This window comes from Lissotriton helveticus, chromosome 3_1 (genome assembly GCF_964261635.1).
Source record: "Lissotriton helveticus chromosome 3_1, aLisHel1.1, whole genome shotgun sequence".
In the NCBI taxonomy this organism is placed as follows: Eukaryota; Metazoa; Chordata; class Amphibia; order Caudata; family Salamandridae; genus Lissotriton; species Lissotriton helveticus.
The window spans coordinates 818,883,873-818,911,486 of record NC_136061.1 but is presented as its reverse complement, the minus strand read 5'-3'; the positions used below and the strand labels follow the sequence as shown (position 1 = coordinate 818,911,486).

The 27,614-nt window shown below is 42.8% G+C and overlaps 1 protein-coding gene across 1 annotated transcript in view; it reads left to right on the top strand.

The window, feature by feature from the left end:
- The first annotated feature begins 269 nt into the window (after positions 1–269).
- The window catches only part of SMAP2 (small ArfGAP2), a 130,340-nt gene continuing 102,995 nt past the window's right edge, over positions 270–27,614 (top strand). The window contains exon 1 of the mRNA XM_078681104.1: positions 270–603. Within this exon, the coding sequence (XP_078537230.1) occupies positions 501–603 (103 nt within the window). The 5' untranslated portion in view covers positions 270–500. The remainder of the gene's footprint in view (positions 604–27,614) is intronic.

Here is a 27,614-nt window from a genome sequence, read left to right as displayed (position 1 = left end):
CTTCGAACGCGCACTACTTACGTTCATCTTAAGGACAGGCAACTACGTCATATTGATAGTATTATGCTGAATATCGGTAGGAAAGGTATGTTCCCTAATATGAGATGCGAGAAGCCTGCCTGACCCCAACTTGGCTGCCTTAGAGGACGCGGTTACGTGCATGGACGTAGAGTGATGCGCGTACTCAACATCAATGTTACTTGTGCTTTCTTAAACTCAGCTCCGCTCTTTTCCTATTGGCTGTCAGTGGTGGGTGCGTATTCCTTGACGTCAATGTCCCTGTCTCGAGGGCGGAAGCGGTACCTGCCTTCCCCGCAGTCAGTGAGCAGAGGGAAACAGGACCCGGATGCAGGAAGTAGAGGCGTCAGCTGCTGGAGTGGAGCTCAATCCTTTATCGTTTGAGGACAAGAGCACCGGGAGGACTTAAGGCACCAGTTTAAAGAGTAAGACGGCGAAAGGACACCCGTGACTGGAGGCTGCCGTGTCCTATTTGTACAGCCATGACTGGAAAATGTGTGCGGGACGTGGAGCGGTACCAGGCTCTTCTCAGCACTCTACTGCAGGAGGAAGAAAATCGGACGTGTGCGGACTGCGGAGCTAAAGGTATGTGAGGGCTGTACAACTTGTCCAGCCTTGGAAATCTTGACCGTAGTTTAGAGTGCCCTCCGTCTTCTCGTTCGAAACAGAGAACCGATGCTCCCTCAGGCCATCTCTTAACCCAGATTCCAAATTACTGGAGTAAGCACCCACTGCCATAACCACCCTTTCTCCCCCCCTCACTCTTCAGAAATCCCTTCCATAGCCTCCTGTTATCGATCCACAGAAAGATCCCAATAGAATTCGTTAAAAAAAGTGCTCCATATCTGGCACGGAGACCTCAGCATCACCCCGCCCTCCTCAAAGGTCTTAAACAGTTCCTAGTTGAAAGCCGCAACTAAACAGACCCAACGCCGATAGCTTTCTCATCAGCACTGAATACTCATGGAACCATCTATCTACAGAGGTAGGCTACACTACGGTGCTAGTGGCGCCGCAGGCTATCTAGGCTACACTAAGGTGCTAGTGGCACCTAAGTTTATTTGCCTTCCCAACCCGAAGTACAAGACCCCGTTTACAAGAAGCAACAGCAGTTGCATTGAGTCATATACACGGGGCGTGTATTGGACTCAATGCGAATCCCTAACGACGGCGCCGGCTTTGCACACAGGTGACCGGTTTGCTCACTATGGACACTACTGTTCTTTTGGGTGCCACTTTTACATGTGGATTTAAGGATAGCTTGACATTACTTTCACACGAGTAAGCGCACTACTTGGTCTATAAGCTCTTCTGATAGTGTTCTCCGTTCTATATTGTGGGGAATAAATATACATCGTTCTTATGTCTCAATGAAAGACACACTTTAGGTGCTATGTGTAGTAAACAGGCATACACTGGATCATATCTTGTAAGCAGAGTCTTTAATAAGATACAGAGGAGTAACAAGAGTGGACTCTCCTCTACAACAGCCACCAGTAACTGCCATAGAACAGAAGCCCACACAGTAGAACATGAGAACAAAGTACATTGTGCATATGAAACATTCTAATAAAAGGCTCTATAAACACTAGAGCGAAGCAGTATGTACTACACTGTGCCTATAGTTTCTTCACAGTATCCCCTGTGAAACTATAGAAAATATTAGCCCACTACTCTCCCAAAGATGGGTTCCAGCTCAACTGTATAAAGACACACTAAGCCAAAATAAACTAATTTCTACTCTCACATTAACTAGTGGTTCAGTTGCACTAATGAGGTAAATACATTCCCTCCACTCCTCTGTCAGGGGCACTTCAACCCTTCATGGGTCCCGATAATCTTTTGTGACACAGAAATGTACTACACGTTCACGGTGTAGTGCACTGTAAATGATGAAAACACAACTTACGTACAAATGTCAGAATAATGTTCCATATTTAACCTCTCTGTTTCACCTATGTGTTTGCTGATGCCAGTGACCCACATCTGAGTCTACAGAGATGTGAAATAGTGCCTGTGGGCTTCTGTTTGTGTGAAAAGGAAACATCCTATTTGGAAGTGAGGCCTAGCCCTCATTGCCCTGTAACTCTCCTTTGGGTTTGGTAGCCCTTGGTAACTCATTACGCTTTTCCCACTAAATGGTCACCCGTGAACTTAAAGTCCACCAACTCTGCTCCGTCTCCTGCAACTTCACGCCTGGTGCAGATGGGCTCCATGGCATCAAGAGTTTGAGGGTGTTTGCATTCCAGTAACGCAACAAGGATTGGTGCTTGCTGTCCAGCTCTCGGGTCCCCAAAGGACCTAGTCCTTCTTGTCCAACTTGGCACAGCAGATTAAGGTTTACCACACTGCTGCTCTTTCATCAATGATGTACGGCAGTGGTCCTTAACGTTTTAACTTCTGTGAACCCTCACTGAATCATTATTGGATCCAGTACACCCCCCACTGACTCATTATTGCATTCGGGGGACATCCATTGAGTCATTACTGGAAGCCGGGGAACCTGGCCTAAACAATTTCAACAATTTGAACCATAAAACAATACACACAAATTCAGAAACAAACATTCATCAAACAAATACACAAATTATGAAATATTTTATTTGAATCACAAACAAATATGAGCATGTCTACATTTTATTTAAAGGGAACATTGTGGCTTTTCTAAATTTGGTTGGGACCACCACACTGTCCATGCTATTCTGTTTGATATGCTTGCACTACTCTAAAAAATCAATCTGTGGACAGCAACTTAATTATTAGCCTCCGATTTCAAGTTCCTTCACATTTACAAAACATTGTAACATTTTCAATTTTACATTATGTTTTGTTTGCTTATATACACTTTATTAATCTGGTAATATCACATTTTCTAAGCTTAGGTGTCACGGACCCTTAGGGGTCCTGGGACCACAGGTTAAGAACCACTGATGTAAGGTCTTTGTACCTATGATGCAACAAAGCCTACCTTTCCCTTCACAAATAAATTGACAAATTTACTCAGGAAGAATAAGTTGCCTTGATCCTATCGATTCGTGCGTGAAAATCCTTTGATTGGTTTCAGCCCTGATTCTGCTCCAATTATTCACTTATGATCTAGCCACTCGAGAACCATAGAGCACGCCATTCTTGCTGTGACCCTATCTCCTGATACCAGTATGTAGGCCCACAACTCCTGGAACTGTACAAAAGGATCTGTGAACATTGTCCATGGCACTCAAGCACCACCCTCATCACCTACACTTCAGCATATTATATTCTGTGAAGTAATAATCAACCTGTGTGGGAGAAGGTTGAGGCAGGTGCCATAAACAAGGTCACCAGTCTCTACTCACATATAGAACATGCTCCATTGCTTATTTTTTCATTACATAACTGTACTCTCATGGCACCTTTCCTCTTTTTAATCTTCTGAAATATCACCTAATTCACGGACATCGATATTTTCATCTCATATCTCTCTTTTATATGTTGACCTCCAGAAGTCTTGCACCAGAGGTAGTGGGCTTGTTTGCAGGGTAAGTGTGGGTGCTGGTTGTAACAACATTGTAAATGATGTATCTGGGTTTGAAGATTGTGCGGCTACCAAGGGGAGCCAATGGCGTTCTATCAGGACTGGGGTGACGTGATCATATTTATTCAGGTCCTGGATGAGATGTGCTGCAGCATGATGGACACTTGTTAGAGGCGCCAGCATGGTGACTTGGAGGCCATGGAGTAGGACATGCCCTGTATCCACGTACAATAGCTTGAGGACTTGAACAGCAATTCTGTAGTGACTTTCTGGAAGAAATGGGTTGAATTTCATTAGGAGAGAGAGATGTAACCAGTCTGTCTTTGCTCTTTGACAGTGTGTTCCTTGAGGGTTAGGTTTGTGTCCAGAGCAAATCCAAATGACTTAGCTTACAGTGAAAGTTGGGGTTCAATGCAATCGAGGTTCATTCCATTGAACTAGGTTTGTACTGTATCCGGTTTATTGCTCTTGGCAAATAACAGGAATTTTATCTTGATTGGGTTGACCTTCTGGAAGGCACTGGATGTCCAGATCTGGAAGATTTGGAAGCACTGTGAGATGTTGGATGTCTGTAGCAGAGGGGACTTTCAAGGAGAGTTGTTCATAAACAGCATATTGGTCAATCTTGATTTGTTACCTGTGTGTAGAACATCAAGCAGCTCAATGTGTAGGTTCAAGTTGACAGGAGAAAGCATAGAGACCTGCAAGACTCTATGGATGATGGGCATTTTTTGTGACCTGTACATGCTCATGTGAACAAAGTGATGTTGGTTGAAAAGCTAGGAAGAGAACCAATGAAGGACATTGTCAATGAATCCCGTGCAAGGCTCCCAGGTGTGAATAAGGGTGAGATGGTAGACTGTGTTGAAGGAAGCAGAGAGGTCAAGCAACATCATGAGGCAGAAACCATCTTCATCTATGGTCAAGAGGACATACTTTATGATGTATATTGTAGCAGTTGCTGTCCAGATCTTTTAATTTGACAACTTTCTTAGTTCTCCGTACCTTCCTTATTTTATAGGTCCCCTGCTTTTTTTTTCTTTCTTTCTTTCTGCTAATTTGTCAGCCAACTGGCACTACCTCAAATTTTGTGTGCCTAAATCTAACGGATGAAACTGTCTTCTTCCTGAGTTGTGATCAAAGTAAACCTGCAGTTGGCCTTAACTTCCACTACCCTACTCATTGACTCAAGAAGGTCATTTTTCTTTCCTGTGTATTAGACAGTGCATGTACTCTCTGTTGTGTGGTGTATTCTTATTTTGCAGTTGGTTTATAGCCCGTCCACTGCTTTCTCTTGGTTAGCATCATTGTCACTTTCATTTGCTTGCTTGCTTATTCATTAGTGTATGGTCGTTCCTTCCTCCTCTTGTGTTTGTCTTTTCACTGGGACCGTGGATTATTGACTGCATTTTCATACTTACTTTGTTCTTGTACTGCTCGATTTTTCAGGCACTGCTTTTTTTTTTTAAGCATTTCACTTGCGTGTATGTGTTTTCCAGCTACCTTCTAAGTGTGCTTCGCTTCCTCTCTCGTGCTGCTCTGTCGCCAGTGTGGTTCTCCGCCCATGCCCTCTGTGATTCTCTTACCCTTTTCCCGACCCGCTTTGCTTTCTTGCCTCTATGCTTCTCCACACTTCCCATTCTACTTCCTCTTTTGTCTTTTTATTTGCTGATCTGAATTGGATCGATCAATAAAAAGAAAGGAAAAACAAGTAGTAACTTAATTTTAAAGGCATGCACATGAGTGATGCTCATGCTTGCACAATGATGCAATAGCCTTCCACCGCTTTTCTTTTCCTACTTAGCTGTGCTGCACAGCATCAGTGGATCATGTACAGCCTGGCTAAAAGATATTGGCAGATCAAAAGTTCCCAAAGGCGAGACCTATTGCTTTGCAAATTCTTGTTATGCTCTTCTGTTCCTCTCACACTCAAAATGTCACAGCTATGTGCTATATTTTTCTGATTATTGGGTCACAACTCCAATCTTGGTACGACCCGCCAGTAATGCTGTCTTCATCCATGTATGTTATAGATTTAAGAATAATTTAGTTTTAACATTCTCATTGTCTAAGATGACAATTCAACGCAAAATTAAAACGCTACTTTGACTCCGTGTACTGAGACTAACATTTTGTTGCGGCAAATTATTTCAACTTCTGTTGATCGACACATTTATTTCATGCTGCTAAATGATGGCAAATTAGCATTTCTGAAATAGTAGAGCCATCTAAACAGTTTAAAAGTAAGTGACTCTTTTGTGGCTGAATTGCTCCTCTCAGTGATTTGAGTCTGGTTACGTTTTTGGCTACGTAGGGCGTTTTATATTTGCACCTGATTGTTATTTTAAACGCAAGTCATTAGTGTTTTTGATTTGTTCTTAATGTTTACTAATTCCAACCGCTTTCCACCTCTTGTTTTCAGTCGACTTACTTATTCTCTTCTGTATTTTTTTTAATGTCTTTTCGTGGCTGCATGCTTTTCACATTCTGCAACTTTACTCGGACTCAGTGCTTGGTCGTCTCTGACCTGTTAAATGTCAAAAACTTTTTTTTTGTGTGTTCCTGTGTGTATATCTGTGTTCATCGCTGGTAGTGGTGTTGCCTTGGTGTGTATCTGGAAAGCTGGTTGAAGATCAGCAAGTAACAGTATTCTTTCTGAGTAGCACAGGCCTCTCCCGTATAAATGTATCTTACCCCCTAAACTACCAGATTTGTAATTTCTTCTTGTACTTCCGAATGCCATATATTATTTGGTACTAATAACCCCCCTTTTATAAAAAATTATCTGCAATGTTTAGACAGAGCGCATCTTCTAATTAATAACTTGACCCTCAAACATTCATAGAATAATATCTGCTGGTAACTGAAGTTTTCATGGCTTAAAGTAGTGCAGGCCTGAATAACAAGTTTCTCCTGTTTGTGCCATGTCTCCTACGTATAAACCTTTGACACACAAAACCCAAACCTGTTTAACTCTCTTGGAGTCGTGTGATTCAGAATCCGACCTATTACCCAACTCACCAAAATGTATGTGTGCTCTTTTGCACATAGTATGCTGAAGGCGACTAATCTGACTCTATAAAACAAAGTTAACATAAATAAAACCAAATATGCTTAATGTTGGTGTTGCAATATGAAGGTTTTGAAAAGATTCCAGTTAGGCCACTGAATGGCAATGCGTAGGTATTTGCAGGAAGGGGCATGTGCACACATTTGTAATAGATCATGAAATAACATACATTCTGCGATGATAAGATAACTCGTTACACTTCGCATAGTCTACACTGTAAAAATATATCATCACAGTGGAGTTAGTAATCATTTTTGCATATTTGATGGCAGAAGTAAAGGACCACATACTACGTTTAAAGTGCAGGAAAGTGTTGCCTCAGCAAGTGGATTATTTAAAATTCGAGGGCGATTGTCATGCTATTTGGTCCCCTCCCTCCCGAAGGTTGGATTTCCAATACCGATGCATTTTGAAGATAAGAAACTAATCTCATGAATGGAAAGCCAGTTTAAGAACGTACAGGTGCATATATTTGTGGGATGGCATTGGTTCTGTTTGTGTCATGTCCTCGTCATATAACCTGACACATTGTGGAAAACATGAACTTGGAGACACCTTATACATCGATTAAAATTACTTGCATAACTTAATAAAAATGTGATATGTCCATAAGTTTTATTTTCTATGTATTGGTTGAGCATCAGGTATAGAACATACTGAGACCAAAATCATAAGTCTAATAGACTCAGGCAAAGTTTGCTTTTTTCAAGGCTAGTCCTTTAACTGGAGTCATGAAAATGCAATAATCATGTCAATCCAAAATTGAAAGACTCTAGCAAACCGTAGGCATGTACGACAGTTTTTAGCAGTCGCTAACGGACATTCGGTCCCAGAATCACAGGATGTTGAGCATCCCTGCCGAGACTCGAACCTGATTCCCCAGCTTCGCGGTCAACCACTCTAGCCATTATGCAACATCCTTTCCCCAGGTCGGGTAATTTGCGACCCCATTAAGAATCGCAAAATGTCTAAGATAGTACATTTCCTTTTTCGACTCTCAAATTGCTAATCACAAAAGGAAATGGCCGTACGTGTGGCCCCTTATGTAGTAGCATCCTTTTCAAATACTATCTGTAACAGTTCATTCAAAAGGATTACGTGTAGACCAGATTTAATACATTTTAAAACTCTGGCTGCAATTATTGTGACTCTTACCCTGCGGAACATGGTTGAGCATGACGCTATTTTTTACTAATGTTAGTATAGCACATTCGTGAAGAAACTAAACGCCTTAATGGCTTCTTAAATATCTCACAAATAGCTACTGCTCTCGGCATTCTCGGTGCCATAAAGGGAACCCTCCAACCTTGCAGGAAAGGTAGATTTGGTCACTTCTGCTGTTACGGAGAGTAGGTTTGCAATCTTTTTAATCGCTAGTACCACTATACATGTTTCACTTGATTGTCAGTTGGTGACGTGTATGACAACCAAAAATCCTTCTTATTTTAGGAGAAGTGAGAAGACATGCAAATGAAGATCGCAAATTCCCATCTGGGGTTTGACTCTGAACCAGCTCGTTAATGAATTTGGGGCGGGCTATAAATGATCTTCTTACAAACGGTGAAAGCTTTAAACTGAACTCTTTTCTAGATAGGTAGCCAGTGCAGGTGATCAAGGTGGCTCTAGACCGATTATCTTCGAGGCAGATTCACCATAACTCTCATTCCCATCTTTTGGATAGTCGGAAGTTCGTGTATATTATATTTTGTAAATACTAAATATAGGTAGTTGCAGTATTCCAGACGTGGCCCCACCGGGGATTGGATCATTGTGGATCTATGATCAGTAGACAATAGAGTAATTCTTTTCCCAGTTGTCTGGGTGTTTAGCTGAAGAAAAAAAGGAGCCACGTTTGACAAATTGTGTCAGACATGCAGTATTCCTACGAAACCTGAATTATGATTGGGGCTCCCGGTTTTATGGTATTTATTTTTTGGCCATTTCAGTCTATTTATGCATATTTATTTTGTGTTTTGCGTATAAATTAAGTTGCAAAACTGTACATTTCCATATCTATAGACGCGCACCACATACTTTGATGTCTGTCGTGTTTTAGCTATTTAAGCTGCCAAATATTACATAACAATACATCCATTGGTAAATACTAGCATTATACCATGAATTTCTTATTTAAAGAAATGTCATCCTGTTTTTTAATTAACCATGCTGTTCATCTGCTGGCCTATAATTCATGAAAGCTGCACGTAGAGTCACGTAAAAGAAGCAACATTTTTTGTATTTATCCACTTTTAAAAATAAATACAGATAGAAAACGCATTGTTTTCTGTCTGTATTTATCTGTAAAAATCTGTAAAAACTGAAAACAGGGAGCCTGAATTATGATGGTGTTGGTAACAAGAGTTATTGGCACCATCACAAATCTCGGGCAGCTCTTAAGTAGGGTGAGGTGCGCCTCCTTTGCATACAAGATTGTCCTGCAAACCTGGAGTGAAAATGGGCATCGTGATCCAACACTGGATACTCGTCTTCTACCACACTGTTGTATAATAATGTGTTTAATGATAAATAACAAGCACACAATTCTCCTGCACAGTGCGTGCTTTGTATTTCAAAATATGCAGAAGTAGTAATCTTGTTGCAAGGTGTACTTTACAGTCGAAATATCTTACTAAGGTACTTTTCGATCCCTTCTCGCTAAGGTACATTTGAATATGTCTGATACATTTGTAGGAGTAACCACACCAGTATGTCTCTGTGTTTCATGTGTCAAAAGTTGTAATACAGAATCGCACTCTTAATCTAAATGCAACTTTTTAGTGGCACGAAAGATATGCACACCCTGTCTGTAAGTCTCCAGTAAAGTGCAGTTGTTATGCAAGGTGAGGGCGCCACTGCCGACATCATGTCCAGGAAGTCCATGATTGCGCTTCCCTATCTTGCTCATCTTGCTGATCTGGCCCAGTTTATGTCGCACAGCTCATTGTTTGGTTTCCTTTGGTTAGCAATCCTGACACTGCACTTTATGGGCAATGTTATTTCCTCACCGGACATGGCAGAGCCCTCTGCAATTTTTTCCCCCGTGAGCAACAGGAGTTGTTTAGTACTTATATGATGGAGTAATGGGGCCAGTGATTGGTTAACCTTGTAGTAAATGTTTTGACATGCTCGGAATTGTTTGTTTCACAACTGTAGAATTGCAGAGAGTTCTTGATGTTGCTGAGGCATGGCTTTACTGGTTATTTGTATTGTCTCGAAGTTTGAACAGTAAGGTAATGTGCCTGAATTTTTTTTATCTTAGTGTAGGTCTTATACGTTTTCATGCCATCAAGTTTTTTTCAGGGTGCATTTGGATTTGGTAGTTGGAATGGAGTGGTCAATGGCTAATGGGGCGAGTTGACCGCAAGGGTATAGGCTATGGTTGCAGACAATTTTCAAATGCATATCTAATATAGACTGCCACCGTGCAGCACTGCATCAGGGTTTGCAAATTCTGCAATAATAGAGGATGCTTTTTACATGGCACTCGCACTTTCTTGAATATGGGCACTATTACAGAATGTGACCAGGATTTTGGTGGCCCTGTCGTACAGTAGGCATTAAAAAGATTAGACAGCAGGAGAGCCAGAAAATCATCATCATCTTTAAATCCATCGCAGGCACCCCATCAGGGCCTGGTACCTTCCCTACAGGGCAGCTATTTATAGCCGCTATAACTTCATGCTTTTCAGTGGACCTTCTTGTGGCCTGTGCCATCTGCGAATGAGGCACCAGGATAATTTGGTAACTCTGAATTTCCGTACACCTCTTTAAAGTATTCTACCCAGATGGAGATTTTTAGGTTTTGCCTGGCGAAAAGATGCGCTCTGCGCATCTTTTTCGCGCAGGCGAAAACCTGATGAGAACTGTAGTGTGGCTTTGGGTCGGCCCTCGTCATTCATTGGCTGGCTCCATAAATGGAACCTAGCCATTGGACGAGGGGCCTGTCCGTCAATGCCGGACCAGATTCGGGGGCGTTCTCGCGATTCTTTGGCTTTTGCCGACGTCACGCGACGTCAGCCGAAAGCCGGGAACGCCCCCGAATCTGGTCCGGCCGGGCCGCAGGCAAGCCGGAAGTCGGCGCCGGTCTTTCTATGCCAGGAGAAAGGAGTGCGGCTGCCAGCGAGGCCCCGGTGCAGGAGAGCCCCGCCCGCGGCACCCGAGAAGAGAGCCCAGGCCCCGGCAGAGGAAGGACACCGCAAGCGCCCCCGCCGCCTCCTGGGAGCAGTCCGGTGAGTTTTCAGGTTGTCCGTGTCCCTCCTCCCGCCGCCGTCCCCCCTCCCGCTCTCCCCCCTCCCGCTCTCCTGGTTTGGATGGCCCTTCCTTTATACATTTGGGGGGTGTTCTGTTCTCGAGCAGGCGGGGGCGGTGGGGCATGCAAGTGGACATCCTCCGTGCCCTCCCATCCTGTGTGGTCTCCGTCGGGCAGCCGAGGGGCCCCTGGCACCCTTTAACGGCAGGTTCAGAAACGAAACGGAAAGTGCAGTGCTGAGTGTTTTCCTGTAAATAGTGCGTTTTTCTCGACAGTGTGTTTTTTAATCAGTCACGTGCCTACGTCGCTAGTGATTGCTTCATATGTGGGGGGTTTTTACGTAAAAAAGGGCGGCGTTTAAACACAGTTCATCGGATGCGAGGCTTTAAAAAAACAATGTTTGACATTGCAAATTGCAGCGGGGGGCTCTCAGCTGATCTCCGAGGCTCCCCCCCCGACTGAGACGCCCCATTCCCCTCGCTTCAATCGCGGCCCCTCCCCCCCCGGCAGTGTGTCATTCTTTCTGTCTGTACTCTTTGGGTTGAGCGATAGCGTGTCAGTGAGCGCTGGGATGGGGCTAGCACTGTGAAACAAAAATGCACAAGACATGTTTAGACAACCGAGATTCATCTGATGGGTACATTTCACTGCAGAATCATCGCCCCCAGGCTTGTCCCCCCATGCTTCAGGCGGTCTGGAAAGCTTTCTTCCCACCAGCATGCAAGGTGATGCTATTATAGGAATCAAAATTAGCAATTCAGACATGGTGTGTAGAACGGCTGAGTCAGCGGACCATAATTCCCTTCCCTGGAGACACACCAGGTTGGTGTGAACTATGACCGTATTTATTTACAAATCACAAATGCCAAACATTGATCGAATGCCTGCCGCCAATCATGACTCTGACCAACCTCCTCTGACGTAGTGTAGATAAAGGTACTTTTATTTGATTTGTTAAAATCATAAAAGGGTGGAACATTCCACCATGAAATAAACCGCATCATAAAGGGTGATAAATGCCACCATGAGGTAAGCACCAGTACACAAATGTACGTAATAAAAGAATAAGAACAATAAAACTGTATAAAAAGGGAAGAATGGCCCTCCCGTAGTACCTATGAACGGCTATACTAGCAAAATACTTTGACTTCACTACTTTTTAGGTATAATGAAAACATTGGTATGCTCTCTTTTCGCTAGAAGTGCTTGTGCTAAACGGAAGAGGAAAGGAGGGTAAAAGTGCAAAACATTCCTCTTTACAATTCACTTGCTGTATACAAATTTACCATTCAAGCAATACCAGAAAAGGCAGACCGTTCATACCAAAGGCGTTATGCACCCTGGAAGAGGCCTTTTGGAAATTATCTTCTAAGTTAAATCTTTTTCTGGCCCCTCTGGCCACTCATGCAACCCATCGCCAAGTATCGTCCAACGCTGGGGTCACCCTTAGTCTGCTGTAGGGCATGTAAGCCACTGGTGTGCATGCCCTCCCCTCCTACTGAATTGGTCATCACTGAGAAGAAACTCCTTGTTAACCAGATAAAGACATTGCTGCCATCTTTAAGGTGTGGACCCTATCTGCTGCAAAGGGTTGTCCAGGGCACGGCTTGCCAAGCCTTGCTGTGCATTGCCACGAAAGATGTGTTTGATAGCTTGACAGTTCAATCAGTCTTAAGAACACTGATTGTGAACACTGAATTGTGTGATTGTTCTTTGCTTGCTAAGACCATTCCATTTTCAGTCTTTAAAGGAAAGTCCACTGTCCTGAGATCTACTGGATCACAGAATGAATGGGAGAAAATCCATGAGAAATGCTTTTCAGCAAACCCTTACCCCGCTTCCACCTGACATACGTCCCATCATTGGGCTGGGGTAAATTTCACGGCACGAGGATCAGAAGACCGTGCAGTTGTGATAGTTTTATACCTCTGGTTTGTCCCTCCGCACTGCAGAAAATGGAGGCAACGCCTCTCACCAGAAGCTCTGCCACTCGGCCATGAAACTGTGCTGAAAGTGCGGGAACAATGACCCTTCTTAAGTCGTCCAAGGCCATGCGATCCCTAAGGGCTGTTGAGGTGCAAAGCTTGACCGTGGGATCATCATAGTAATTCTGAATGTCCATTTCAAAAATGGGATATTGAACTGTAAAGATGGCAATTTCAAGCCTGCCAACTCACATGACGCCACCATGTGTCACAGTATCTTCACACGGTCACCCGGTGAAGTGCCGATAACACGCGGGGCACTAGGAAACCCTGTGCACCAACTGAGTTTCCAAGTCAGCTGTGGAGGCTCTACAGTGATAATCTGCAGTGTACACGATTTCAAAAAAATATCCAGAGACAAAGGAGTTGAGGTTTTTGGGAAGGATGGGAGTGGTTGTCTTTCCAGTGGGTCACAAAGCCCCGCCCCTTTCCATGGGGCCACTGCTCGTACCCTCCGTGTCCCTATATAGGTCTTCAGGCCCTGGCTGACTTTAGGCCCTGTGCCTTCTTGCACACAGTGAAAATCTGCTCTGGGTGGGCAGGTATGCATATTAGAATTCTTCTTTAACTGCCACCGAAGTGTGCTGTGAAGCAGAGGGTTTTCTAACTTAAAATTGTGGGTATATCTGTATGCATGTTTTCTGGGACTAGTTGGATGCCAGGAACTGTTTTAATTAAGGCCTTCAATGGAAAACTCCTCTCTGTTGCTGCATTGAAGGTCTGTTTTGCATGAAGTATGTTTACAAAATGTATTCAAAAGGACCAGAACTCTCTCTAACTCGAGGGCCTTCTGAAGAAAACGCTGCTCTCTGTGGAAATTTGAGAGATAGATGGCTTCATCTTCTCCGATTTCATGGGAACCCGCCAGAAGCTGTGATGACCATTCTCTTTTGACTTGCAGTTGCAAACCGAAAGTACTTCTTTTCGGCAGTAAAGTTAAGGCTGTATTGCAGGGCCGGAGAAGCGACTGATTCTCCAAATGCGAGGCAGAGGCTTGTTTTTCTGGGCTCTCAGTCAGGCATGGTTTGATGACAGCTATGCTACCAAGCCAAACTTAAAAGTGCTCTTAAGCTGCCTGAAAGCCAAAACAAACTAAGTATGATCTGCTGGACACCCTTTCCCCAGTAACTATTTTTAGCATAATAATTTGTTGTGAAGAGTTGTGCTTCCACGAAGCAATACACCCACATCTGGAGACAGCAAGACTGTTGTGGTCTTCCTTTTCATACAAAGATCACAAAGGGGGAGCCAGGTAACAGAGGCTTTCATACAGAAGAAATTCTCGAGCAATCATCTCAACTCACAGGAGGGGAAACTGTGTGCAGAACAGGAAGAGGGGGTAGTTCCTCATTCGATATAGTTGGATCTGGGAGGGAACTCAGAACACATGAGAGGGACACTCCCTTCTGCCATCTTGAATGTGTGGGGGGGGGCTTGCAGTGTGTGTGGGGGCTTGCAGTGTGTGTGGGGGCTTGCAGTGTGTGTGGGGGCTTGCAGTGTGTTGGGGGGGGGGCTTGCAGTGTGTGGGGGGGCTTGCAGTGTGTGTGGGGGGCTTGCAGTGTGTGGGGGGGCTTGCAGTGTGTTGGGGGCTCGCAGTGTGTGGGGGGGCTCGCAGTGTGTGGGGGGGCTCGCAGTGTGTTGGGGGGCTTGCAGTGTGTTGGGGGGCTTGCAGTGTGTTGGGGGCTTGCAGTGTGTGGGTGTGTGTGTGGGGGGCTCTGTGTGGGTGTGTGTGGGGAGGCCTCTGAGTGTGTATTGGGGGGGCTCTCTGTGGGTGTTTGTGTGTGTCATTTGCGAGAGATCAAGCTAGTGGCATTGTAAATGACAATGCTATTTATTTATGTTAAAAAAACATAAATAAAAATATTGTCAAGAGCAATGCCAATAGCTCAAACTTTAACAAAGGCAAAACCATTGCATTGTAAATGCTTGTTTAAGTTACTAGCTGCTTCCAAAGACTTGCAGGCCTAGTCGGAAGTGATGATCTATAGGACCTACGACACTTCCCAACAAATTCAACATCTTGTTGAATCTATCTGATAGATTTTAACGGGGCTGCATGTGCTTCAGAGCAGTTAGAATCAAGCCACCTTTAAGCTTTCTGTGGGCAGCTCACAATCTGGAGGCTGAGCATCTCCCCAATCAAATTACACAAAGAGTTGAGGCTTTTATATAATCTCGGTGGTGCTCCCGTCTACATTCAAACACATGAGAAGTGCCTCCATATTGTGTGTTACATTGCTGCTAAACGTCTTCTGTTTCTATTCTTTGCCATTTCCGTAATACACCTTTGTTTTTTGTAGCAACTAGGTGTAGGGTGCCCGGCAGATTGTCATGGGTAGTTCACTGTTGAGAAAGAATGTTGAAAGTAACATGTGGTCACGAAGTGCATTGTCCTGAACTTTGAAACCAGAAAAAGACCTTAGAAATACTCTGAACAGAATGAAGTTGATGATATTGCCTCATTTCCTATCCATGTATGTTGGCGTTAGGACAGGGAATCAACAAGGGAGTCAAAAGCAAAGTACAATAGGTATACAACAACCAGCTCATTGAATGCATCCCTATAAGGATTGTGGCTAAAGTGCATTAAAGATTCACCATGCGTTTCACCTGAAATCACAAATTGCCATGCCAGCCTGATCATAGCAATTAATGTTAAAATCAGCCACCCTAATAAAGTAAAGAAAACTCCCTGAAGTAGATAGCAAATTTCTCTAACTCCCTACTCACGGCTGTGACGATGCTGCAGTTCTTAGTGTCAAAACAGTTATTATAATAGTTGATTAACTAAAGCTTCTTAGTTCAATACTCCAGCCTAAGGAGTTTGAAATGACAAGAGTCTAAATCCGCTCTATGGACCAGGAAATGGTGTAGATTTCCAAGTTAATAGCCCAACGATGGCCCTATATTAGAGCTCCGGAGTGGCTGGTGTAAAAGACAACATATAGCATTGTACATGGCACGGGCTAATAGCCCATGCCTCTTGAGAGTGATGATGTCGTACCTATACATGTGATCTAACCATTGCAAATTACTCCTTTTTTAGCCTGGACCAGCCATATTCCATAGTTATATTTTCCATTATATCTTAGAGTTGTCCAATGTTTTGCTAGTCTGACCAGGGGAATTAAAGCCACATATATCGTTATTGTCATCATAACTCAAGTATTTGAAGTAACTTCATATGGACAGAGACTGTCTTCCCTCAAGTTGAAAAATGGATCTAGGTTATGACAGCCGCTCTCAGCTTTAAAAGTTGACTGCAACATTTTCTACACTATTTATATATGTAGACTCCATGTAGTTTCCTGGACTCCAGTTCGCCCCTGTAGCACCGTCTGATGGCACTAGCACTAGCCATGCATAAAAAGTTGACTGACTGAGTCAACCAAGCCAACGAAATTCATGTAGTAACAGTTAACCACTTGACTAATGACTCATTTTTAGGTCGAGCGTAGAGCTGCGCATGCGTAGAATGCGCTGTCTAGCTCAGGACCTATAGCTGTTACTTTCGGGGGAATCTGAGACAGCGTGCGGCCACGAGCCTCTGCTGTCTCAGATTTCTCCTCGTGAGCGCGCCTATGCTGCTGGCTGCCTGCGCGCTGTTTTGCTTGCTTTCGCGTGCATACAGACAAACAGGCAGACGGACACTCGCCTACACACCACTTCCCCCCCCCCCCCCCCCCCCCACCACCAACCAGTCATCGTGCTATTTTAACACACACACACATGCATACATACACACGCATACACACACGTGCGCACACACACACGCGCGCGCACACATCCGCCTCACACCCCACTCACCAGGTTATATTCAGTAATCTTGAACTTGTTTTCTACACGCTTATTCTTTTCACGTACTTTTCGCACTGTGAGGCTGATTTGAGTAGAGAATGTCAGTGATGATCACCAGCCAATACCCGAGTAGGTGTCTGAGATGATTTTTGTACCGGAGGGTATAACTTAAGTACACTTTTCATGCAGACGACAACCCACTACATTGGGAAGACTTCATGCATGACTTTTTTACACAAGTACCTCACGTGCAATTTTTACACAGACAACAGAAATATGATTTTCACGAGAACTAGAAGTATTAAGTGTGGAACATATACAATTTCGCCCGCACCCACTGCTACCCCATTAGCGGGACATTTCAAATTTTGTCAGTTGATCCGGCTGCTTAAGCCGGGGTTGGCGGATTGGATGGGGTTAGGATGACCCACGTGTTTATCAGTGTTGCCAATTTAAGCGAGGCCCTTACACAATGTATTGAAACAAGCCATCCACTAGACGAATGAGAGAAAGTTACTGAAGGGTGCTTTAGCTTTTTAGAAGTTGTCAACAGGTGAAGAGCAGAGGAGGTGAAAAGTAACGGAATTCAAAAGCATTCGCAGTTTATACTTTGTGGGAGACGTAGGAACAATAAACAAGCATTTGCAATGCAATAGGTCTCGCATTTGCGAGAGTTTGAGCTATTAACATTGTAAATGACAATTCCTTTCATTTATGTTTTAAAAACCAAAACATAAATAAAAGGCATTGTAATTAACAATGCCAATAGCTCAAACTCCTGTAAATGCGAGACCTATTGGATTGCAAATGCTTGTTTTATCACTGTCTTATCTGCTCAGTAGCAGACTTTGGTGCTGTTTGAAGCTTACCTAACATCACAAAAGCAAGTTAGGCTTAAAAGTGTGATCAAAAGAAAACTTCATAACTAATCTTTTGTGAAGTGTGAAGGGTTGGCATTGGGCTGAACGACTCAAATGTTGGTTTTCGTTATTTGGGTTTTTATATGCTTTGTTAGAGATACAAGGTCTGCTAATGGAGCACACCCTTCCTCATCCTCATCCTCATCACAGAAAGTAGATGCTTGTGTCCTTGCACTCCCGCAAAGAGTGAATTTTTGCTTATCAGATGCTTATCTCTGAAGCGTTGTGCAGGCTACACATGACTGACTCTGCAGCATTTGACAGTTCATTGTTAGGGCAGAAAAGTAGCACCAGTCTTGGTGCATTGCTGTAGCTAAGTCATTGTCTACTGCAGATTTGAAGGTAGTACCAAACGAGCAGTAAGATAACTGTTCTTGGTTTTTACATTGATGCTTTTTTATGCGTGAATATTTGTACATTTTTTTGCAGCACCAGTGTAGAGAATCCAAGTTTCTCTGCCCTGTTTTGTTGTTCGCGTAGACATGTTGTGCATCTGAACATAAATGCACAGATCCTCTGTACCAATAAGATCATATAATCAGTAGCGGCTGAAGTTCTTTTGCATTTCTTTTTCTCAGTATCCAATATATTAATATAAAGATGAAAAGGGTAATTAAGTTCCCCTACGGAAATCAAACATTCTATTGGTATACACCACGTTGTATTAAACCTTGGTGAGCAGCATGTTAGTGTGTGTCCTAGACTAATACCGTCAAACTTATTTCGAGCAAGACATTTACATTTCAGCCACAACCAACTCGATGTATGTCAAGGAACAACGGTTCTTGTGGGAGCAATAGTATACTATAATGATACTTACAATGCGCAATGGCAATAACAATGGGTCACGTGGATTTCAGACAGAGAAGAGGCCGAATGCAGTGTGATTGAGTATTTACAGTTTATATTAAATATTCAAGCAATTTTAAACATATAAACAATTAGTGCTTAGTGTCCCCAGTGTGCAATGGAACCAAAGAAAAAGGACTAGTGACAATTGTGACATTTATAGCTTGGTTTCCTAATTGTGACATTTATAGCTTGGTTTCCGGTTTTTAGCATTGTAAGTACCATTATAGTATACTATTGCTCCCACAAGAACCGTTGTTTCTTGACATACAGCACGCACCCTGGTTCTTTGTGAGTAGGGTTTCCCTTGTGTTTTTTGTAACAACCAACTCGATAGCACTATGCCAAACCTTCTTCTCCATTCAATCATGCGATTTGGGGGAGAAGAATGACCCTGATTTCCCTTGCAGTTTAGTTATTTAACTTAGAGGGTTCACAAGATCTATGGCCTATGGCTATTTTACCAAAGCCCAGTGTAATATATCAAAGACCGTTTCTAGTGCTTATTGTGTGCATGGCATCAATGTTAAGTCCTGATCAGGGCTGTCAAAGGCCACAGCTTTAAGGCTGATTGCTCAGTTCTTCATGCCCTTGCATCACAATGTTTGTACTTTTGAATGCTTGGCTCCTCTGCCGCCCACACCCCCTTAATAGGTTGATCTTTGGAATTTACTGTGGCCCCCAATGAATTTTTTTTTATACTCTTTCATCATTTGAACGACTGGTGCTCCTGCATCTCGCATTTAATTAATTTTCGGTTTTTGCACCAAACAATTGAATTGTGGCCTATTACCAACCCCTTCTTACCATCCTGAATTGCTCCTAATTCCCCCTAACCTCGTGATTTCTAGTGACTGGCCATCAGGGCCCTTCTTTATTCCTATCACCACATAATCCGGTATCCCCTCATTGCAGTGACCATTCGTGCCCTACCCTTTTGCTGTCATAACAAGTCTGTACCCTATAATGTGATTACCCCTTGACTTCCCACTCACCAAACAGTTGCCCAGTGCAAAAGTGACCTGCCAATTCCCAACCTATTTAATTTAGTCTTTGCGATGCAAAGTCCATATCTTGAAAAAAAAAATCTCTGCCTATCATTTTGCTTCTCATACACCACGCTCACTGCACTTCACAGCTCTTACAAAAAAATGCGAACAAATTTAAAGGACTCTGCAGCACCATCCTGTTTCAATATTGATTGTGCTAAATTCCTGCAATCTCCTAGAAGGACTGCATGAAGTACGCTTCAAACGTTATCACTCTTAGCTGATGCTCCCCACCATATACTGAACGCCTTATTTATGTCCCCTTCCTGGCCCATGAAACTGTCTTATAGCAACCATCTTCTATGATTTGGCTTCATTATGAAGCAACTCAGTCCATTATCCCTCACTCAGCTGTGCCATCTCCACTCCTAATGCCCATTCTAGAATCTTTTCCCAGAACTTTTTTAAAGACCTAGAGATGCAAAGGCACTTTTTAGAGGGGGAACGTTTCTATATCTCCACATTAAAATAATCAATCTCAAGTCATAAGTGTACCCTCTGGTCACAGCCCACCACAAAAGTTAGACCCTGCAACTTAACACCTTCTTTAACACACTTTCTAGTAAACCTATTACGTAGTAACGGCCACTAATCCGTTTTGCATACTGTCTAATACCTTCTACACTCTTGTCCTTGAACCCCTTGCATTCTTTCCTCCCACATTCGCTTATTCATCACCTCCTTTCTGCAGATGTCCTGCCATGATGCCAGTACCATCCACCTAGATCCCCTTCAGTCTGGCTTTTGTATTCTCCACCCAACAGTGGCTGGCCTTTCCGCTCGTTTCTACTTTCATCACTTCATCTCGACACTGCCACCAGTTCTCTGTACCTGTTCATCTAAGTCGACCAGCTGTGTTTTAATACTCTTGACTGTTTCATTCTGTTGTATATCCTACCTCTCTTAATATTACTTGCACTAATATGACTTTCTCTTCATACTACTGTACTGGTCTTTCTCCATCTCCTGGTGCTTCTCTCTCTCCTCTCCATCTGCTCGGTTTGGAAGTCTTGTACGTGTCAATCTCAGGCCAGCTGCTTTTTCTTGTTTTACTCACCTCCTTTAATACCAGGATTTGCACATTTTGCTGCTCTTACTACTGCTGGCAGTTCCTAGGTTTTTCATCCCGTTATTTTCTTTGAGACAAACCAGTCTGCTATTCAAGGGGTGTTTTGCCATTTCTTAGTGGATTATATTAGATTATCTGTTTCTCAGGTTTTCCAAATTCGAATACAAATTCGAATAGTAAATCCACCCCAGCTTTGTGCAAACTCGGTGAGGTCATAATATCTAAATATGCTAATTTTTATTTTATTTGTTTAAACATCAGAAGGAGCTTTCATTGTCTCTGGTTTAATACAAGTGGTAACATCATCTTTTCAGTAATTTATTTAGTAATGTGGAAATAGAGTGGAGTGGGACGTTCGTCTTGTAAATGTCTTGATTTCGTTGTGCATTAGTTTTTTTTATTTTTTATTTTACCACAGTAAATACCACAGTAACACAAATATAAAAATGTATTCCGATATTCAGAAATTCATATGGTTGCTGAAAGCACCCCCAAATACCTAAACCAGTCTTATGTTACTTAACCCCTTTTACAGAATACAAACTAAATTCTGGCTGAAATAAATTATAAATGTTTGCCCGCCAGCGTTCAAAGAGAGGAGATTCAGATTGTAGCCATTCAGTAGCTATACAAAGTTGGGCTACCGTCACTGCAATAAAAATCAGATATCGATCTTTATACAAAGGCATACCCTTTTCAAGTTCAGGCCCAATGCCCAAAAGCATAATAGCAGGGGTAATACACAGCGGAGTCCCAAGAATCGGAGACAGAAAATTCTCAATACCCAGAATATATCTTCATAGTTTACAACATCTAAAAAAGATATGAAGACTATCCGCCGGGTCCACCCCACACCTAAAATTTTTCCGTCATACCCACCCCCCCAACTTGATTTCGTTGTGCATTAGTAAGGAAGAAACAGGTACTCGAGGCTGGACTCCGATATTTAGTACATGCTTTGCCATTTATTAATTTTACATAGCTACGAGGTGAACAACGAACAGAAAAGGAAGCAATAATGAGTTTACAAGTGGCTCACAAGAGTCTGTGAGTGCCAACTTGGCCTGTAAACGCCTATTTAAAATAACCATTTGTAAGTCCTATGCCTGTCACCAAATTCACCATAGAAATATTTTGTTTTTCTCTATCCATTATTTTCTAGCAAAACAACCAAGCAATATTTAGTGTTTACACACTCGGTGTTCTGATTGTGTGCCCTCGAGGTCTCCTACATATCCACATGATACAGAAATATATCTTAATTGCCTCCCTTAATTTGGGGGAGGTGTGATAACCCCACTTTGGAGGAGGTGGCGCTGCAGAAGTTTTGGGTTTTGGAAATTTGCCTTGAGGTAATCCATTGCACATTTCTAACCATTCTCATTGATATACAACGAATGTAACTGAGCTCAGTCACATATAGCGAGGACATGGCAGGAAACTCCATCTCTTTTAGGCCTACCATTTAGGATGAGAGGGTGGGTGTGGTCAGGCAGGGACTGGGGTCCGTCTTTGTTTCGCCTCCTTGGAATCTCACACTTTCTGTAGTTCTAAGAGAGAGAGAAGAGCTGCCCACGTCCCTCCAAACCGTTTATGCCACTACATCTCTCACCCCAAAGAGAGGTCCATTCCTAGGCTGGGAAGCAGATATCAGATTATTTCCAATAAGTTAACTTAATGTGTCCTTTGCCCCCTACTCTCCCTTTTCTTGCTCGGGTGTTAGGGGAGTTTGTGGAGAGGGTAGGAGTGGAAATCTAGAGCCCCCACCCTTTTCCTTTCCCATTCAAATCAACAAGGTGTTTGGTGAAGAACCCCTTTAGTTCTGCTTCCCACTCTTTTCCGCTCCTGATGAAAGTGGCAGGATGCTGAGGTAAAGCACTATGCTACTTACTCCACTTTCTCATCTGTAGGCACTGTGGAAGTTTGCTTCATATGCCAAGTGTCTCGCCCAATTCTCTGCCGTAATTACTCCACCAATAAATCAGAGTAAGGAAAGGGAAGTGAATAAAAGATAGTTAAAGCGATGATTGCTGTTAAGTTTACTCTTACCTACCCGCAAGCTTTCCTATGTGTGAGATCCTATAGGCAGTGGAAAATCCCTTCCCAGGCAGCTGATTGATAACCAGCTTTTGTGAATGAGCTAATCCAAAAGTAATCTATTCAGCCCATCTTGAAATGGAATTAGCCCAGTACTGCCACACCCTTTTCTGAACACCATGGATTTTCTGTCACCCGAGATTTGGCAGTGATGTGTGCCATGAGGGCATTGGCATGAGTGTGCTCACTGGGGAAAGCCCAGTGATGTGGTAATTATTTGAAGCGATGGTTATCTGGAACCTCGTATCAGTGTGATGGCGGGCGGTTCTCCCATTCACTCACAGGTCCTTCTTTGAGAGTATGAATGGCAAGCAGTAAGGCCTGGGAATGGTAATCTCTCCCCAATGCTCCTGGCCAAAGACACCTGCTGATTCTTACAATGGTTTCTGCTGTAAAAAGGGGAGCTGTTATTGAATGGGTGGAAGAACCGTCAACCCCTTCCACTGTCAAGTCCCCAATTGTAAGGTATATGACCTGAAACTGGCAACTGAACTAACGGAAAATGCCCACTGCCTTCTCTAAAAAGACAGCGGAAAGCCTGGGATGCCTGTAGCGGCGTGAACTGAGAGTCCCATGTGCAGCCATGCACAGTAAAACATGAGCTTCGCAGAAATGCCTGTGAGTGGGCAATATTTGTTTACCTGATCATTGGAAGGGAGAAAGCTCCAAAGTGTAATGCAGTTTTGGAAACATTTGCCGTTGGTCATGTCCGCAAGCTGGAAAGTGGTTACTTGCAATTAAATGCCACTAAATGTGTAGGTGACCAGCCATTAAGTATTTAATATAGCTCTTCTAGTATTAATAAGCCTGCTAAATTAATGACTATTTTCCCTGCCTATTGCGTCCACTTGCCTCCCTTCTGGCTGTAGAAGATGCAAGGGTGAGCATTTCTCTGCCCTAATTCGACCCAACCCATCTCCTCGAGCTAGAAATTAGAGCCTTAAAGAGGAGCTCAAAGTATTGATCGGTGCCAACTCAGTCAGTTTACCCTACTGGTTTTACAGATCCTAACTGGTGCCATGGTTCTCCTGTGCATATCTGCTTCTGTTACTGAAATGTAAATTATTTTGCACATTTAAAAAAGAAAAAATAGTTTAATGTAAGAAAACACTTAACAGATAACAATACATATTTTACACTTGATTCATATTTGAGTGCTTTTTCACAGGTTTCGGAATGGAAGGTGCTTAATGGGACAAAAGTCCAATTTGTTATATGAAACCATTAGATCAGTTGTATGTCTGACTCCCATAGGGTCTGAGAATGTATTTTTTCCAGATTTTAGTACCTCGATGAACTCCTAGAGAATTGTCTGACTTGCTTGCAATCGGGAGATCTCTGGGCGCTATGCTAGGGTGCCAATCCCTCACTCAGATATTTACTGGAGTGGGAAGGGAAGTGAGTAGGGTCTACAGAGTACCACCCCAAACCCTTCACAGGCTTCCATCTCAACATGAGCAAGACATTTGTGGACTGTGTGGAATTGGACACACAAAGTAAATTGACTAGTTCAGTGTAATTTTCGAGTCGGACATCGAACTGTTGAGTAGCTGTCAAGGAGTGTATTCTCCTTGTCCATGTCCTTGTTCTTGCTTTTGATGTGATTTAGGAAAGGAAAACATCTTCTCATTGGGGTTTCTTTTACAATTTAACATGCCCGGTGAGAAGTCTAATTGTCATATCATTCATTCATATTCATAGGTACCATCTTCTAAGGTTCTTCCACCGATATCACTAGTTTAGTGGCTCGTGGAGACGCATGGTTAGTAAAATCCCAGTGAACCATTTCCTTGGTTGATAATGGCCTATCTGCCTCAAAGATTCACTATAGGCAGCTTTGCTGCCTAGGATGAAGTGACTATTTGGTGCTTCATTACAACATTGAGATGCAACAATAGATCACTCAACACTTAGTTTTGAAGGATTCCAACAGCATTTTAGTTAATGGATTTGTTGGATCTTCTTTTCAGAATTCCCCTTCTCTGAATAAACCCGGGTACTTTTGTTATCAAGAAAATATCAGCCAAGAATGATAGAGAAGACAAGCTTTACATACGAGATTATACCTACCAGACAAACAAGCCCTTAAACCTAACTAGTTATAAACTGCTAGACCCTGCTGTAAAGAGTAGCGTAGCTCTCTGGTTTCCAAGGTCCCTGCGTGAGGAGTCCAGGTTTTTACCTCTGCTAGTAGTTGCAGTCCTGATCATTGTAAAACTGGATCACAAACACCAGAACGCTAAAAAAAATTGTAAGCTAAAGGCGTTACTAATGTACATACAGTCTGTGGGAGAGTAAGAGCTCTGAAATTTCTAAATATCAAACCAAATAAGGAAGCACAAAGTAAAAAAAAAAGCAAAAAAACCTTCCTTTTATCTTTTGCCGCTGGAATATACTACAATTCTAACTACTATACCTCATTAGAGTTCTTTGTGGACATATTGTTGATCTACCACCGTGACGTTGCAATGGTTTAACCCACGTTTGAATATCAACAGGGAAGCATTTTGCACTTACAATACAAAGCAGATTCACCTTTGCCTCGCTAAATTTCAAAGGGTTCCCCAACTTGTGCAAATGCCGAAAGCTGTGAGTTCGCATTAGCCATTCTTAAGGGGAGAGAAGAGCATTATGGGGAAGGGATGTGATGTAGTGGCTAAATTGTAGACGTCAGAACTGAAATACCTAAATTTGATTCCCAGCTAGGTAAATTTGTTTGATCCTGGGCAAACCGATTAATTTAATTGTGCCTCAATTAACTCTACGGGTCTGCTTTTAGTAAAAAACGTTCTTTTCTGTTCTGCGGTAGCTGTTAAAAAGATGGAATTTGGGAGAAAAAAGAATGGACGGTGTAGAATAATCTGATAAAAAAAGGAGCATCAGGAAAGTGAGAACAGTGTTATAATATACAGAGGCATATGAACAACAGAGAGGATGGATTCAGAGGCTGAGCATGAACGTTGATAATGTCTGGGAAAAGAGAAAGGAAGAAAAATCGAGGTAGTATAAATAAAAATCGTCCTTACGGTAATGAGTGTAGATGAAGGGGAGAGCAAAAGGAGAACGTAATGGATGTGAAAGGGGTTGATTGCGGGTGTGGGAATGCACTGAGAAAGGGAAGAAGAAGCTAGGGAGACCTTGGTCGGAAATTTGGTCATGTAAAGACATGAGTGGGGAAAAAGAATAAGAACGAATCCTGAGCCTCTTCAAAGAAATAAAAGCACGTGTAGGCTGATGTGCTGCTAGGAGAGCTCTGGATGTATGGTCATTCTCATGTGTCAGCGTGGGCCTGGGTCTGTGTCCTGGTAGGCCATGCATGATGCTAGTCAGACCTGGGCTTCCTAATATCTTCGATTTCTCAACACCGCCAATATCTGACTCTCTGATCCCTATTTAGATCCGGAGTGGGGGATATATAATCTACCTACCTACACACCTGTTCCTCTGCTGTGAAAGTTATAACATTCAAGACTAAATAGAAAATCAGTTACACTGATTGGAAAGGAACGAGTTGCGTGACAGCTGGTAGTGCATACTGAAATTATTGTAAAGAGCTGTTAGATTTCTACTGAACGGTTCTATCGATCGTGTGATATGTTTTTTTTTTTCTTGGTTTCCACACTGTTGTGGGAAAAGCTGGGCGATGAAAGGGTATGATCCTCTTCACTGCTTTTGTTTGTGGTGTCATCGCCAAGGGTGACACACTTGCCTGCCATGGAAACCTGCCTGCAGACTGCTGTTGCCTTATTGTCTTCGCCGTGGCAGGTGCTAGCTCTAGATATGCTGCAGGACAGCCTGCTCTAGTTTTTTTGTTGTTCCTTTATTGTGAATAATATAAAGTGTCACACTGTTTACCTGTTTTGTGGTGAGAGACCTTGCCTGCATTCAAATGAGTTGTACGACACACAGACTCCGCAGCGTGGGGGGGTGGAGGGATCGGATGGGGGAGGAGTGTGGAAGTGGGTCGGTGGATTCACAGTTCAGTCCTTTCGTATCTTACTTGCAAAGGTCATCGTCCTCATTTTGATGTTACCAGAGTCCTTCCTTCCTTTTGGCGATGTCTGAAGTTTCCCAAGTATTGTGCACCACCTTTAATGTCTTTGGAAAGTAAATTCTGAGATAGGTTCTGAGTGACTCCAAAACGCTGGTTATAAAGGAATACTGTTGGATTTTTCGACCACCCTATTGTAGGTATAATCTTTCATATTGTGTAATGTTTGGTTCGTAAGATAAAATGTATATATGTAAATATATACACTAAAGGTTTCTAAGCACTAGATGCATTAGCAGAGGTGAGTGTAGAATTGAGAGTGGCATAATAAGTTAAGCAGGAGATGGGAAAGAAGAGGGAAAAGGGAGAGAAGGAAGAGGTTGATCATATGAGGGAAGTGGGTCAGAGTCAATATGAATATGGATACTTGCCCTGAGAATCTGCTACATTCTTTGCAGGGCTCCATTGGCTGCCCCTAGATGTCCATGCATCATTTGCCAGTTTATACATATCTGCATGCGCCAGAATTATCTCTCCTAAAAATGTTTCAAAAGATTATTGACTTGAGATTTTTCTGGAGTTACCATTTTTGGTTTTTTTATGCGACCTGCCTATAAATGCAACCGATGTACGATTAGTTTGCATCACAAAACGGTAATTCAGAGTAGGTAGCAAAATAACCTGGCAATGTTTATTTTGTCCACTGTGCTAGTAAACCTAACACCTGCCTGGCGTAACAAATTATTTGGCAGGCAGTTTTCCGTGCCAGTGTGTATCCGTGAAATTAAGGCAAGATTATATCCATATCTATAACTTGTTCAAACTTGAATATGTTTCATTAGTCAAAGAGTTTAGTAATAGGGTGGACCCACTATGGAAATGCTGTGAGCTCAGTTTGCGTTACTGATAGTGGTTCTAGTTTAAAAAAAAAGCTACAGACATGGTTAAAAAATGTTACCGTTTGAGACTACATATAATGCTCCAGAATGGTCCGTGATTATATGC